This window comes from Hyperoodon ampullatus (assembly GCF_949752795.1).
Source record: "Hyperoodon ampullatus genome assembly, chromosome: 13".
Lineage (NCBI taxonomy): Eukaryota > Metazoa > Chordata > Mammalia > Artiodactyla > Ziphiidae > Hyperoodon > Hyperoodon ampullatus.
The window spans coordinates 25,251,696-25,265,875 of NC_136926.1; the positions used below are offsets into that span (position 1 = coordinate 25,251,696).

A 14,180-nucleotide genomic window follows, 5' to 3' on the forward strand; every position below is an offset into this window, starting at 1 on the left:
AGACCCAACACAACCAAAAAAAAAAAAAAAAAAGAACCTGCTGTATAAAAAAATAAATTCAAAAATAAAAGGGGCTTCCCCAAGGGTCCTCAGCTGGAAACTGGCAGAGCAAGATTTAGACCTGAGTTCAGATCCTCTTCCCCATCACATCACACACATGTCCTTGGATAGCTGGGGGGAGAGTGTTGCTCTGTTCCCTGAGTGAGACCCTGCCAGGTAAAGATGCAGCGGACTTGGCCCCTGCTCTGGGTACCTGCTTGGAGCTCTGGGGGCCACACAGTGTGTCTGACCTTGATCATCAGCCCCCTTCCCCTGGTTCAGAGGCCCTCTTGGAAATTGTTCAAAAGCTACATTGCTTGATAGGACTTAGAGCCCTGGGAGTAGGTGATAGAGCCCTGGGAGTAGGTGACCTATCCAAGGTGGTCATCCTGGCTTTATTTACAAGACTTTGGGGAGTGGGCAGCTCTCTCCCGAGGGTGAAGGAGATGGACGCTGATACGTGTATAAGCTACAAGAGGGAGACTTGTGTGTGCTTTTTACAATCTGAATGACCCCCAAAGGGGAGTCACACCTTGACCCCTTGTCAGCTCACACGTCACGACATCGTGGGGCCATCAGGCCTAGGAGTCTGACAGAACTGAGCTTGAATCCTGGCTCTGCTGATTACCAGCTGTGTGATTTTACTCAAGACATGGAACATCTTCAAGCCAGTTTCCTCATCTGTAAGATGGGAATGGAAATCCTACCTACCTTACAGGGGTATCTTGAGGGAAAAAATATGCCCATCTCTGCAAAGCACCTGGCCCAGTGCTGGCAACGTGGTAGATGTCCCCTTCCGTTCAAGAGTGGGCGTGGATAAGGTCGCCCAGGATAAGGCAGAGGGCCTGGGCAGAGCTCTGAGGAACCCCCGAATTTCCGGGTAGGCTGAGAAGACAAGCTCACACAGGAGACAGAAGAGGAGTGGCTGGAGCAGCAGAGGGGAGCCAGGAGAGTGCAAGGTCATGAAAGCTAAGAGGAGAGCCTGTCAAGGAGGGGCGAGCAGTTGTGCCAAGTGCAGCCAAGAGAACCAGGAAAGTAAGGACTGTGCAGTGACCTTGGATTGGTGGCCACAGCAAGGGCCACCTAGATGGAGGAGTGGGGGTAGAGCCAGAGTACACTGGGCTGAGGTGGGGGTGGTGGGTGGGTGGTGAGGAGGTGGAGACAGTGAAGTTTGGTGAGAAGGAAAGCAAACCTTTATGGGCAAACCAAAGTTGTCCCCCATTTGACATTTATGAATGTCAAAATCAGTTATTTAGAATGCTCCAGTCTATCTGATTTTTACTGTTTTGAAATCAATCTCAGTCCAACATGATCAGAAGTTAGAAGGGCTCTAATCCCTCTAAGGGTTGGAAGGAACTGTGGAAGTCCCCCCAGTGCTGGCCCTCCTCCCACCTCTCACGGGAACCTGTCATCAGGCTCACGGTGGATGATAAGTTATTATCTACCACACTCTTTAACGATATTCACTAGGGGAAAGATCAGCCTGGTTTGTTAACCTCGATTCCATCTGTAGTTAGCAAAGGTGAATCCTCAAAGCATGGAGAAGCCTGGGGTGGGGGTTTCCTCCCAAACGCTGTGTCATGGGTACTGAGGTCCTCACTGTAGCATCACAGCAGGTAGAAGGCGGCCCAGGAGGCAGGGGACCTAGTATGGAGGTCCCACTCTGCTGGCTGTGCAAACTGGAGTCAGTCTCTCCTCCCCCTGATACCTCACTCTCCCCTTATGCAAGATAAGGGGTTGGACAGTGGTGAGTCTAAGGGTCCTGCCAGCTCTGACATTCCAGGATTTCTTCTATTCTACAGTGCTTTAAACAGTCCTTCAAGTCCAGTTCTCCAGATGGTGAAACTGAGGTCCAGAAAAGGTCCAGTCTCCAGTCCCTCCCTCTCCCTTCTAATGCATCTAACTCTGTGGAGCAAGATTCTGGGCCTGAAATATGGCTTCCATGCCTCTGGTGGTTCCTGATTACCTAAGGATAAAGCCTTAAATCTTCAGCCTGGCACTGAAAACATTCCATGATCTTGTTCTACCCCACCTCATGTCCCACTGCCAGGCCTCTCTCCTCCTCATTTTGTTTCTATCCTCAGTACCAAGCCCTCACCCTTGCTGGACCCCCCTCCCTAATACCTTTTCCCTGACTCTCACCTCCTTCAAGGTCCAGCTTACCTGCTCTTCGGTTTTTAGACCTCCGCTTCTCAGAGGCAGGGGCTGTATCTTACTTATTCTGTGGCTACTCCTTCCCCCAGTGCTGAGCATGCAGTAGGTGCTCAATAAAATGCTCAGAGAGCATAAGGCCCCTTCGCCTGCACTCTCCTTGGCATGTTGTACTAAGTCTGGCCATGCTTTAGTGATTGGGATTTTCCTCCCTTGTCCGGGACCCAGACCAGAGCCTGGCACCAGGGGTCCTCAGCATGGAACGCCAGGACTGGGTTCAGTGACCAGCTGGTCCACTCTCCTCTTTGCCACAGGAGGAACCTGCCACCACTTACAGGCTGTGTAACCTTGAGCAAGTCACTAGTCTGGCTTTGACAGATGGGGAGGCCAGCAGGGCCCACCAGGGGTGGAGGGTTGTGAGCATTAAATAGGATCATACCTGGAAAGGCCTATAGCACCGGGCCAGCTCCTAGCAAGTGTGTGGTGACTCTTACCCGTCCCAGCGGGGCCACTCAGTCTCTCCTCCTGTGGAGGGCACAGTCTGCACAAGGCCACTTCCCAGGACGTGGACGCAGTGAGTGAATGTACGTGGGGCTGTCCCCAAAGGCCGGACCTCATCCTGCCCGGCCAGTGCTGACCGAAGCTCAGGGTGTGGCCCCCAGAAACCCATCGGCCAGGCTGGGCGGGGGGCGGGTCCGGGGCACGTCCGTCCCTCGGGCACGCGGCCTCCTGGCTTCCCCAAGCCCTAGGTTTATTTGCTTTTGGGGCCCTTCTCAAGCCAGACCTCTAACCTGGACTGAGACACGCCTTTCCGGGTGGGGTCGTGACAGTGCGCTGACTGCACGGCTGCCATCACCGAGACCCCACCCCCGCTCCGCCGTCCCAACCCCAGCCCTCCCCTCTCCCACCTCCACCTCTGCGGCGGTAAAATGCAGCACTCGCTAGGCGCCTGCGCGGCTCTGGGGCGGGGCGGTGGCCTCAGCTATTTATAGAAGGTGACGTCACCTTGAAATAGACCGTTAGGGCTGGCCCGCCCTCCCCCCCCAACTCGCGCAGCTCCGCGCCGCCCGGCCCGGCAGCTCCCACTGCGCAGGCGTCCTCTCCTCCTCCCATCCACCCGCGCGGCCGCCTGTCCTCCCTAGGCGGCGTCCGCGGCGCGAGCCACAGCGCGCGGGGCGAGCCAGCGAGAGGGCGAGCGGCGCTACCTGCTGCCTGCAGCCTCGGCCGGCCGGCGAGCCAGTGCGCGTGCGCGGCGGCGGCCTCCCCTGCGACCGGAGAAGACGAGCGGGCGAGCTAGCGGAGCGGGGCGCGAGGCGAGGCAGGGCTCAGCGACATGGGGGACCGCGAGCAGCTCCTTCAGCGGGCGCGGTTGGCCGAGCAGGCGGAGCGCTACGACGACATGGCCTCCGCCATGAAGGCGGTGAGCGCGCCGGGAGCCTGGGCGGCCGGCCGGGGGCCCGGCGCAGGGGAGGGGTGGGCAGCCGGGCGGTGGCCCCCTCCGGGCCAGGGGCAACCCCGCCGCCCCACTGGGCGCGGCCGCCCGCTCTCAGCCTGCTCTTCCCGCGCCCTTCGCGCGCCCCGCCATTTCCTGCGGCCGGGCCGGGGGGGTGTCCAGGGAGGGGGCGCTGCGGGGACCCCGCGGGTGGGCGGGGGTCGCGGCATCCCAGCTCGGAGCCGCGGGTGGGGGAGGGTGCTCGAGGGAGGGTGAGGGAGCCGCATTCCTCCTCCTGGACCGTTCTGCCAGGCTGGGTCACCCCTTCTCGCCTTCCTCCACACACCCCAACTTGTAATAAAGAATCACCTAGTGAGTGGCGCCCTGTCTCTCCTGGTTTTCGCTGCCACGACCTGAACTCGGTGTAATGTCGATCCGCTTTTGCTCTGCTCGCCGGCATCGTTCTGGGGTCCGCTTTGTGTGCGGAGACCCCCCATCCTGAAGTCCGACGAGGACGCGGGCGGGAGCGCGGCGGGCGTGGGGCCCCCTCCCAGGTTGGATGTTGCGCCCATCTGCCCGGAGACTAAAACGGGTCCTGACGCCTGGGGGAGCCGAGCACTTGTGCCTTTGCTTTCCCGAGACCCCCGGAGACTCGTCTGCAGCTCCATTTCCGGGGAAGGAGTCGCGGCCGGCCACACCCTGGCCAATGCGGTGGATTAGATACCACCTGCGTGTCTGAGACCTAGAGTTCCGGTGACCCTCCCACTGTCCCTGTCTCTTCACAGTAGTTCACGTTTTATCTTAATGAACATTACTTATCTCTGCGTCAAGGTCACAGAGGGGTAGAGCCACAGCTGCGGCCGCCAACGTGCCATGTTCACCCAGTGCACAACCTCCTGAGACGTGGGAGGATCCGCCGGGGCCCCACCCTAGACCTACGGACTCAGAAACTCGCGGGGGTGGGACTCAGATCTGCACTTGAACCAGCCCTCATGGCAAGTGCTATTGGGTTTAAGTTCAAGAATTACTGCCCTGGGTTATATAGCTCATTTGCCTTTCGTAGGGCCTTGGGAGGGGATTTCCTAGAGAAAAAACTACAAATATCGAGGCTCCGTAAAATTTCAGAGTCATGTGAAAAAATCCTTTTAAAGCTTTTGATATTAATATATGAAACATGTTGTTGAGGTCCGTGTTCAGGATTAAGCAGGTAAGAAGTGTCATCTTTTCCATGTCGTTCACGTCACACGTTGAACCAGGTGTTTGGAAACCACCACCACCCATTTGTTGATTCATTGGTGATGCGGAGTTGATCATGGTGTTGTGGGCCAGGTAGGAGCTTTTCATCCACACCAGGGACGATTTAGGTTTGGGACCTGAAGTCTGTGTAATTCTGGGGGTCTTATAAGAAAAAAAAAAGTAGGGTATATGAGTTTAGCAAATTTTACAGAAACAGGACTGACTGACTGCATTTCCTTGGAAGAGGTCCTGAGCTTAATCTTCTTTGGGATAAAGCCACTTCTGTCCACACAGCAAGTGACACTTAAGTGCGCCTCTTCTCTCCAGTCGCCGAGTGGAACTGGGATTGTGCGGGTTGAGGCCGCTCTCTGGACATGTTAGCTAGGCCCTCGCCTATCCTGCAAGTGGGACTTGAAGGCCGCAGTTTTAGGAGCCTTTTGGGGAATAAAGAAGGGATGGGGCTGGAAGCAAAGTGAATTGAGGCTAAGGGAAAATGACTAGAAGGTAGTTCTGGAGCTATAGGAAACCCGAGGCAACTTGAAATTGGAAGTAAGGAAAGAATGCAGAGATGTAACCGAATGGAATACAGTTTGTGGAGAGAAAATAATTGGTTTTCTGGTCTTCGAAAGCAGGCTTGAAAAACGCTTTCCTGCAGCTACGTACTTGTGTACACAGATTTTCTCTGAGACATTAAGGTAGGATTTTGCAAACTAATGGACCCTTTCATGTATTGGGAATATGTAATATCTGTATCTGGGATGATTGATGGGTTGGATAGGCCATTGAAAATTCAGTGCATACTCTAATTATGTCATTTCAGAACTGTGATAAACATTCCCTCAAGGTAACTCCTATTAAAAAATAAGAACTTTTTTGGTCAGTATGCCTGTTTCTTCTATTAAAGAATTTTTTTTTTGCTCATCTAAATTAATGGAATATATTTATTGGAAAGGACTTGGCAAGGGTCAGTGGAAAACTGTTTCTCATGTTTTACCTGTTGATGTTTGTACGTTAAATTCTTAATGTTATTGAGAAGACTCAGTCCCTATTTCATTAATATCATAGACCTAAAATATAGCTTTTGGAAAGAGTTGGAATTCTGATAACCCTCTGGGGTTGTGTGGGTTTTCTTCAGGGCAGGTAAGTAGGCTTCTCTACCGCATCTGAGTGAGGGGATGTTCTGATGCCTCCACTCTGTGACCTTGAAGCTCACATCTCTTGTCTTCTGGTCCTCTGAAGTGTGAAAGTTGTAATGTTGGTGTTACTATCAAGTGGGCTTTCAGCTTTCATTCTTCTAACTTGTTTTCTGTTTCCTTTATAATTTAAATGGTAGCTAATAACATTGCCTGCCTGTAATGACTGATGTTCCGTATGCTACCAGCGTCACCTGGAGGATGCTGTCAGTAAGGCTTTAAGAAATCACGCATGTTGGAAACAAAGGTGTTGGTTCACATCAGTTGAGAACTGCAGTTCCCTGCCTCTCCTCCTAATTTGAAGAGCAAGAAATGTTTTTGAAGTGAAGTAAAGACGTTTCTTCCAGCTCTCCCCCATCTCGTACCTTGTCCCTTAAGTAGAAAGAAACACTGTGAAAGATTCTCAAACCCAAGTCCTTTCTAGACCAGGCTTGGAATGCCCTTATACAATTCATAACCTCTATAAAATGAGTACAGTACCATCTTATGAGAACAATGAGATAAACCCATAAAGTGGCATAAAAATATTTGTGCATAATACTAAGTGATTCTACTAACCAGATAGATTTCTAGTGAATATTCATGGACAGACATAATTCAGTCATGTCACTTATTGCCCTTAGTCATCGTTTATATTAAAACATAGGGGCAATCATGAAGTTTTAAAATGTCAAAATTGTTTGGGATGGCATGGTGTGTTTTAACATCGATTACAAAATTGACAAAGGATGGGAGAAATATGTCTGAAGGACTTGAAGAATATCTGTAGCAATCTTAAGTGCAGGCAACAACGCTGCAGCTTAAGGAAATGGGTCGGAGGGGAAGAGGTCCAACCAGTGGCCAGAGGCTGTTATTCCAACAACTGTGAGATCCTGGGAAGTGGGGAAGTGAGCAGGTGGTATGTAAAAGGAGAGCACAGCTGAGTGGCCCAGGGTGAGACCTAACCCGTGTTGCAGTTATTGAAACTAAGGATGATTTTGAGGTGTACCAGAATTGTGGTTAGTGTGACATCTTAAATCCACATTGGTACTACCGTTTGAAATCTATGTAAAATAGCAAGTCGTGTTTCCCATGTAAGTATCGCTTTGTCACGTATTGACTGAGGAAGGAAGAAGTCTCTGCATTATTCTTGCAATATTCTCAGTTAAAAGACACTTCAGTCGGTGAACAGTTCACATAGCTTTGCTGCACTCACGTGGGAGTTGTGGTCCCCATCTGGATTTGGGGTTGCTGCGTTATCCCTGGAAGAGCTCCCACAGTCAAGGACCTCACTACTCCCTTAAGGAAACCAAAAATGTATTTTTCTCATCGTCTGGAATTTAATATTAGTGGTAGACTGCAGTGTCACACTTTTCCAGAAAAACGGTTTGGGAGGGGATACCCCAGATGTGTTTTCCATGTTACAATTCATCAAGTTTATGAAATTTATCATTTTACCTATTAGGCGGTTAGTAAATGGTAGCTTTTATTCCATGTGTACATTTTCATTTAATCTTGAGAACAACTCTGGATGGATCCTGTTATTAACTCCATTTTACAAATGAGATTTGAAGAGATTAATTTTCTCAAGGTCGAGTTGTAAAGGGAAGATTTGAACTCTCAAATATAGCGCTCTCACTTTAACCACTGTGACAATGCCCCATGAGGCTAAGGAATCATATTTCTTTCTAGTATACTTTCTGGTCTATTAGCCATTGTCATCATTGGTGACTAAGTTCCAAGCCATTAACATAAGTGGGCTTACTGAACAAATAATTCCCTCTATTAGATGTAAGTCATTTTTGCCAAGTTTGATTAAAAACAGAATCTACCACTTACGGTTCTTAGCTGCAGCAGGGGAGCGTGAAAGGCAGACGCATCTGGACTGTGCTGTTCTCTTGAAGACCAGTTTTTTTGCTTAAGAAGCAAAGTATTAATTGAATTTGAGTTCTTGCTATGAATTGAGAAGTGCAAGACTATGTTACATTATAGTTGTGGTGTTTTAGGAAATTGTTTCTCCATATTGCTTTTAGTATATTTTGTAAGCCTAGAGGCCCCCAAATTTCAGTGTCTAGGTTGTTGCTGAGATGCTCCCAAGTGTCCAGGTTGAGGCTGCCCCTCCCACTCTTCGCCGCAGTGGCATCCCCTCCTTGGTGGTGGGTGTTGGCACTTCCCTGTGATCGCAACTGGCACAGCTTCTGAAGCCTTCGGTCCTGGTGCCTCAGGGGCAGTAGGGTAGAGTGACGCTGTTCAGATGGGGTTGTATATAATGCCTGCCAAGACCTGTGAAAATGTTTACTTGTGTTTAGAGCAAGACAAAGGTGGTCTCTTAACGATACAGAGGGAGCTATTTTGACCAATGTTAAGCTTAGAGTGAATATTCATAACCTGAACTCACCTGCTCTGAGCTTGAAGCTGGCCCCTCTCCCAGCCTTGCAGAACTGCAGCCTCGCCCTGTTTAGACAGAGGGCAGTCTTTCCAGGCTTGGGCAAGTGGTGACCAATGGCAGGTGCTTTGCCAGCTAGGGTACAGGCAGAATCCTCACTTTCGGGGCATTAACTTGGGAAACAATCAGCCAAAAAAGCTTTCATCCCTCAAGCTCACTTTTTTTTAAAAAAAATATATACAGGGTTCTGCCAAAGAAGCTTAAAGATTTTATGATGTGGTTATGTTTGCATAATTATTCATGAGGATTGTTTTTTTCTGTTATAAGCTCTGATATCAAAAGCAAGCTTGCTGGTAGCGTGTGGATGTGGGTAGCTATAAAGTTCAGGGTGATGGCTGTGTGTGTGTATAGCTGTGAAGGATGAGAGCACCGTTCAGGAGGAGTCGCATCAACCCCAACTTGAGCAGCATGGCTTGGCAGCTCAGGGGTCATGTTTTTCTGTTTGCTCAGTGTTCCTTCTGAGGTTGGATGTTTCCCAGATTGAGAACTTTAAGTTTTCCCAAATAGTCCCTGGGCTGTTTTTGGCAGCGGGTCTATTTTTACTCACAAACACATAGTTTATTGCCTTGTGAGTTAGTGGGAGGAGGCCCTTAGGGATTTTTGAGTAAGCCAGTGGTGTCATAGGAAGATAAATGAATTCATAGCCGACCAGGTTGTTCGTGACTTTCAGAAATGCTGTGTAGTCCAGAGCAGAGAAAATGGGTGAAAGGAGTTGCTGCAGCCATAGGCTGTGTGGTGAGGACGTACATGAGCAGAATGGCTGGCAGGGGGTCCAGTCCTCAAAGGAGATGAGAGGAGAGCCTTCCTGAATGGGAAGGGTCCATCAATTTAAGGTTTTCAGGAAGCCTGTAAATAGGGTTACCTGGGGTGGGGAGGTGGGCAGGAGAACAAGGCAGGAGAGTGGCTGCAAGCAGAGGTGGTGGAACCCCTTGCAGCTGGTATAGCCACGTGAAGATATAATGTCTGGGGTGGCCGCACTGGGCGCAGCTGGTGTGCGCCAGAAACGAGAGTGTTGAAACTGGCGTTGGAGTAGAAAGAATGTTGAGAACCTTTGTCTAGTTCTCTTCTGTCTCGAGAAATCCGTGTCTAGTCTTTGTTCCTTATTAGAAACCATTTGGAAACTTGTGATTGTTGAGATGCAGTAAATCATCTCCGTAGACTCCGCAGGTGGCCATCCCGCTGGTTTAGTCTTAGGGTGGTTGGGACCCGTTCCTGCTTTCCTTTCCCTACACTGTTTGCCTCCCAGTGTCTGCGCCTCTTAGTGGGTGATGAGACTTCTCTTGAAGTCTCCTGGCTCCCGTATTTTGGAATTTGAAGTGTTGGGAACTCGTGCTAACTAACATTAGCGAAGGTTATTTGCAGTAAGTATCACCAGCCAAGACTGGCTGTAAATCTTGTTTTAATAGGCCATCTGATTTTACTTCAGTCCGTAATTTTCCAATCTGGGGAAAACTCCCAATTTTCTTTAGTTATCCGATCAAGTAATAAAACTGTCTTCCTCCCATAAGTTTCCTTTTGTTAACTGAGCTGTAATCCAGGAGTATTAAAACACACTATATTTAAACGTATCCAGTTATTTCCTAGTTAGGCCCTGGCTGGGGTTCTGAGAACAATGCTTGTGTAGCCGTTAGTCACACTCAGCTGATGCCGATAGTGATTCATTCATACTGGCAGGCGACCAGGTGATCGTTACATAAACACTGACGCTCCTAGTCAATGATTTTTCTTGTGAAGGTGTCATAAATATTGCCCAGTAGCCTTTTTTGGCATTTTATTCCTGATGGAGAAGGGATCCTCGGATTCCTGGAACCCACAGATACACCCACATTTATGTTGATATTCAATAGTATTGACCTCAAGCCTTACCACACCTGTTATAGTTGCTCAGGAAAAATGGAATCCTAGGATTTCAGAGCTGAAGAAGTCCTTGGAGACTGTTTGGGCTGGTCCCCCTTATTTGACTTTTGATGCCCAGAAAAACTGTTCTGTTGAAGGTCACACAGCTAGCTCAGGCTAAACTCCAGGTGTCTTAAGATTTTTTTTGAGTAATGATACCACCCCTTGTGCAAACACTGTGTGATATATAAATATTTCAAATATGCACTCAATTTTAATGATGTGCTCTGGGGACATACTTTGAGGTGTCTTTGCAGTAGTCCAACAAAAGCAGCTTTACTGGTCGCAGGATGAAGTATATAGTGGCTCCTTATGGATGTCATTTGCATTTTAACATCAAGTGGCCTTAGTTGGATTTACTTATTGGAAGATCTGAGGAGCTTTTCAAATTCTTTTCTTGCCTCATGTTTTGTTTTTACTGAATATTGGCCTAGAAAAGTGTCATGCTAAAGGATTCAAGCATTCTGAGATTTGTCATAGTATTTGAGATGGAATTTTGATTTATAAGGGTTGCTTCCTTAAAAGGCCAAATTATCAGAAAAATATCTACAATGTCTCTTTATATTTTTAGTAAGGAAGTGTGTTTAAAGGCACTCCCTGGAGGAGAAAACCAGTGGGGTTACAGGTCTTGAGGGGAGCATGGATTGTGGATTAGTAGAGAGGAGGGGATTGCCCCAGACCAGCGTGGAGACCTTCCTGTCTTTGTGGGGAGGAATGAGGAGCCGGGCTTGCAGGCATCTGTCCTGGGGAATGTCAGGGGCAGCTTGTAGCTGAAGACCACACTGAAGGAGGAAGTGGGTTGGGTTGATTGACTAGGCAAAGAGGGAGAGGCCATCCCTGGCTAATGATTTGCAGCAGAAGAGTAGGGGTTCTGGGGACAGGGAAATGGGGAAGTTAGAAGAGGGAGCTGGTATTTTTATTGTCTGGGATTTGTTGAGGAGGGAGGTGGTGGTAGACAGTTGCGTGTTTCACTTTTAAGAATTTGGCACAAGTTTTCTAATTTTACACATTTAATGATTACATTTGTTGCTTATGTTCTTGAACTACTAATTTTTCAAATAGACCTATCATCCTTTTTAATTCATTTTTTTTAAACTTCTGATTCTCTACTGCTCAGTCTTCTTAATCCATGGTAAGCATGTCTGTTTTATTATGTTGTTAATAAGTTTCTCCGTCAGACTTGGCTTTTCCCTTCCATTGGAGCAAGTTCTGTCCTTATAGTTTGATTTAAGTAATGCCTTTTTGTTGAGTTTTGTGGTTTTCTAAGTGCTCTTCTTTTTTCTTTTTCTGTTTTTAAAATTAAAGACCCGGGCATCCCTGGTGGTGCAATGGTTGAGGGTCCACCTGCCGATGCAGGGGACACGGGTTCGTGCCCCGGTCCGGGAGAATCCCACATGCCGCAGAGCGGCTGGGCCCATGAGCCATGGCTGCTGGGCCTGCGCGTCCAGAGCCTGTGCTCCGCAACGGGAGAGGCCACAACAGTGAGAGGCCCGCGTACCACACACACACAAAAAAAATTAAAGACCTTTCCCACTAGGTCACATAGAATCCCCCCACTTTATAGAAGATACAGGCCAATTTAGTGTGTTCGTGGCTTTGCTGGGGCCCAGAGTTTTCTGATTCTAAGTCTGTATTAGTTTCCTAGGACCACCAAACAAAGCCACCACAAACTGGGTGGCTTACAACAAGAGAGATGTATCTTATCACAGTTTGGAAGGCTAGAGTCTGAGATCAAGGTGTCGGCAGGGCTGTGCTCCCTCTGAAGGCTCTAGGGGAAAATCCTCCCTTGCCCCTCCTCGTTTCTGGTAGCTCTTGGTAATCCTTGTAATCCTTGGCCTTTGTAGACACATCACTCCAGTCTCTGCCTCCATCGTCACATGGCAATGGCTTTCATCTCCAGATCTCCCTTTTTCTTATAAGGACACCAGTCATTGGATTTAGGATCCACCTTATGCAGTATGACCTCATCTTGACTTGATGACACCTGCAATGACCCTGTTTCCAAATAAGGGCACGTTGACGGGTACCAGGGGTTAGGACTTCAACATGACTTTTTGGTGGCACAGCTCAGCACAGCGAAGTCCAGTGCTCCTTCTACTGATGACACAGCTGGCTCACTTGCAGTTGGCATCATGAAGAATTTGAAATTTAACGTTTCCACTTAAAATAATTGGTGCTTCCATCCTTGATGGGCAGTCAGGGTTTCCTGTCAGGTAGGAGTAAAGCTTGCTGCTGAGTAGTTATGCCTCCTTTCAGCAGAGGCTGGGGACACTTTACTGTCACTAATGCATCCGTTTTGGGTTGGAGGAGGGCTGGGTTTACCGGTGGGGTTCCATGTGTAACCAGGGTGAAACTCTGGCCACTAGATCTGTGTGGTGTTTGAGCTCATCTGGGAAGCTCTTCTTTGTTAATAAGTGTTTGAGGGAGCACTTTCTATTTTCTAGAATAGAAAGCTGGAAGTAGACCTCCAGTCTGTGATAACCTTTGAACATTTGACAAAGGAATTGTATGATTTTACTGTGAGAATATCTTACGCAGAATAGCTGAGCCTCAGGGCCTTTCCCCACCACCTCCTTGTGTACCAGCACCTCACAACCTTCCATCAACATCTTTATTCCCACACCTCCGCCAAGGTGAAGGCGGCATCTTAGAAGGCCTAAATTATTATGACGTTTTCAGTCCTTATCACTAATATTTTGAGTTAATATCTATCTCTTCTGTTAGACTGCAGTCTCCCTTCAGATAGGATCCTTGTCCAGTTGGTTTTTCTTGAGTGGCTTGTCCGTAATCCTGTTTTTGAGGAGGGTTGTTGACTGGGTTGAAGGGAAGATCTCTCTCCAGGGTTTTCAGACTCGGGTCTCAGTGTTTATCTTTTGGGGATGTTGCAGGTGACTGAGCTCAACGAACCTCTCTCCAATGAAGACCGAAACCTCCTCTCCGTGGCCTACAAGAATGTGGTCGGTGCCCGGCGGTCTTCCTGGAGGGTCATCAGCAGCATCGAGCAGAAAACCACGGCTGATGGGAATGAGAAGAAGCTGGAGAAGGTTAAGGCTTACCGGGAGAAGATCGAGAAGGAGCTGGAAACAGTGTGCAATGACGTGCTGGCCCTGCTGGACAAGTTCCTCATCAAGAACTGCAATGACTTCCAGTATGAGAGCAAGGTCTTCTACCTGAAGATGAAGGGCGACTACTATCGCTACCTGGCAGAGGTGGCTTCTGGCGAGAAGAAAAACAGTGTGGTCGAAGCTTCGGAGGCAGCCTACAAGGAAGCCTTCGAAATCAGCAAGGAGCACATGCAGCCAACACACCCCATCCGGCTGGGCCTGGCCCTCAACTTCTCCGTGTTCTACTACGAGATCCAGAATGCGCCCGAGCAGGCCTGCCTCTTAGCCAAACAAGCCTTCGATGACGCCATAGCCGAGCTGGACACACTAAACGAGGATTCCTATAAGGACTCCACGCTCATCATGCAGCTGCTGCGAGACAACCTCACCCTCTGGACGAGCGACCAGCAGGACGAGGAAGCCGGAGAAGGCAACTGAGCGCCTCGGCCCACCCCCGCCCCCACCCCATCACCACCGGTCCTTCCTCACCACAGTCACTAAGTATCTAGTGCTAAACCTATCTGTATGGCAGCACAGCTACTCAGATCTGCTCTCTGCCCCCGGGAAGCAGTTCCAGATAAATTTATGGGCATTGCTGGACTGATGGTTGCTTTGAGCCCACGGGAGCTCCCTTTCTGAATTGTGCAGACAGGTGCATTCTGAAGGAGGCATTTTCCTATGCCTGCTGATCTAGGTGAAGTGCA

At 49.1% G+C, this 14,180-nt stretch overlaps 1 protein-coding gene across 1 annotated transcript; it reads left to right on the forward strand.

The window, feature by feature from the left end:
* Positions 1-3,523: 3,523 nt before the first annotated feature.
* YWHAH (tyrosine 3-monooxygenase/tryptophan 5-monooxygenase activation protein eta) lies at positions 3,524-13,914 on the forward strand (the record flags this gene model as incomplete). Its single annotated transcript, XM_079717685.1, has 2 exons — positions 3,524-3,610; positions 13,261-13,914. 2 exons carry the CDS (start codon positions 3,524-3,526, stop codon positions 13,912-13,914), a joined length of 741 nt encoding a protein of 246 aa, XP_079573811.1.
* Between the last annotated feature and the right edge of the window lie 266 nt (positions 13,915-14,180).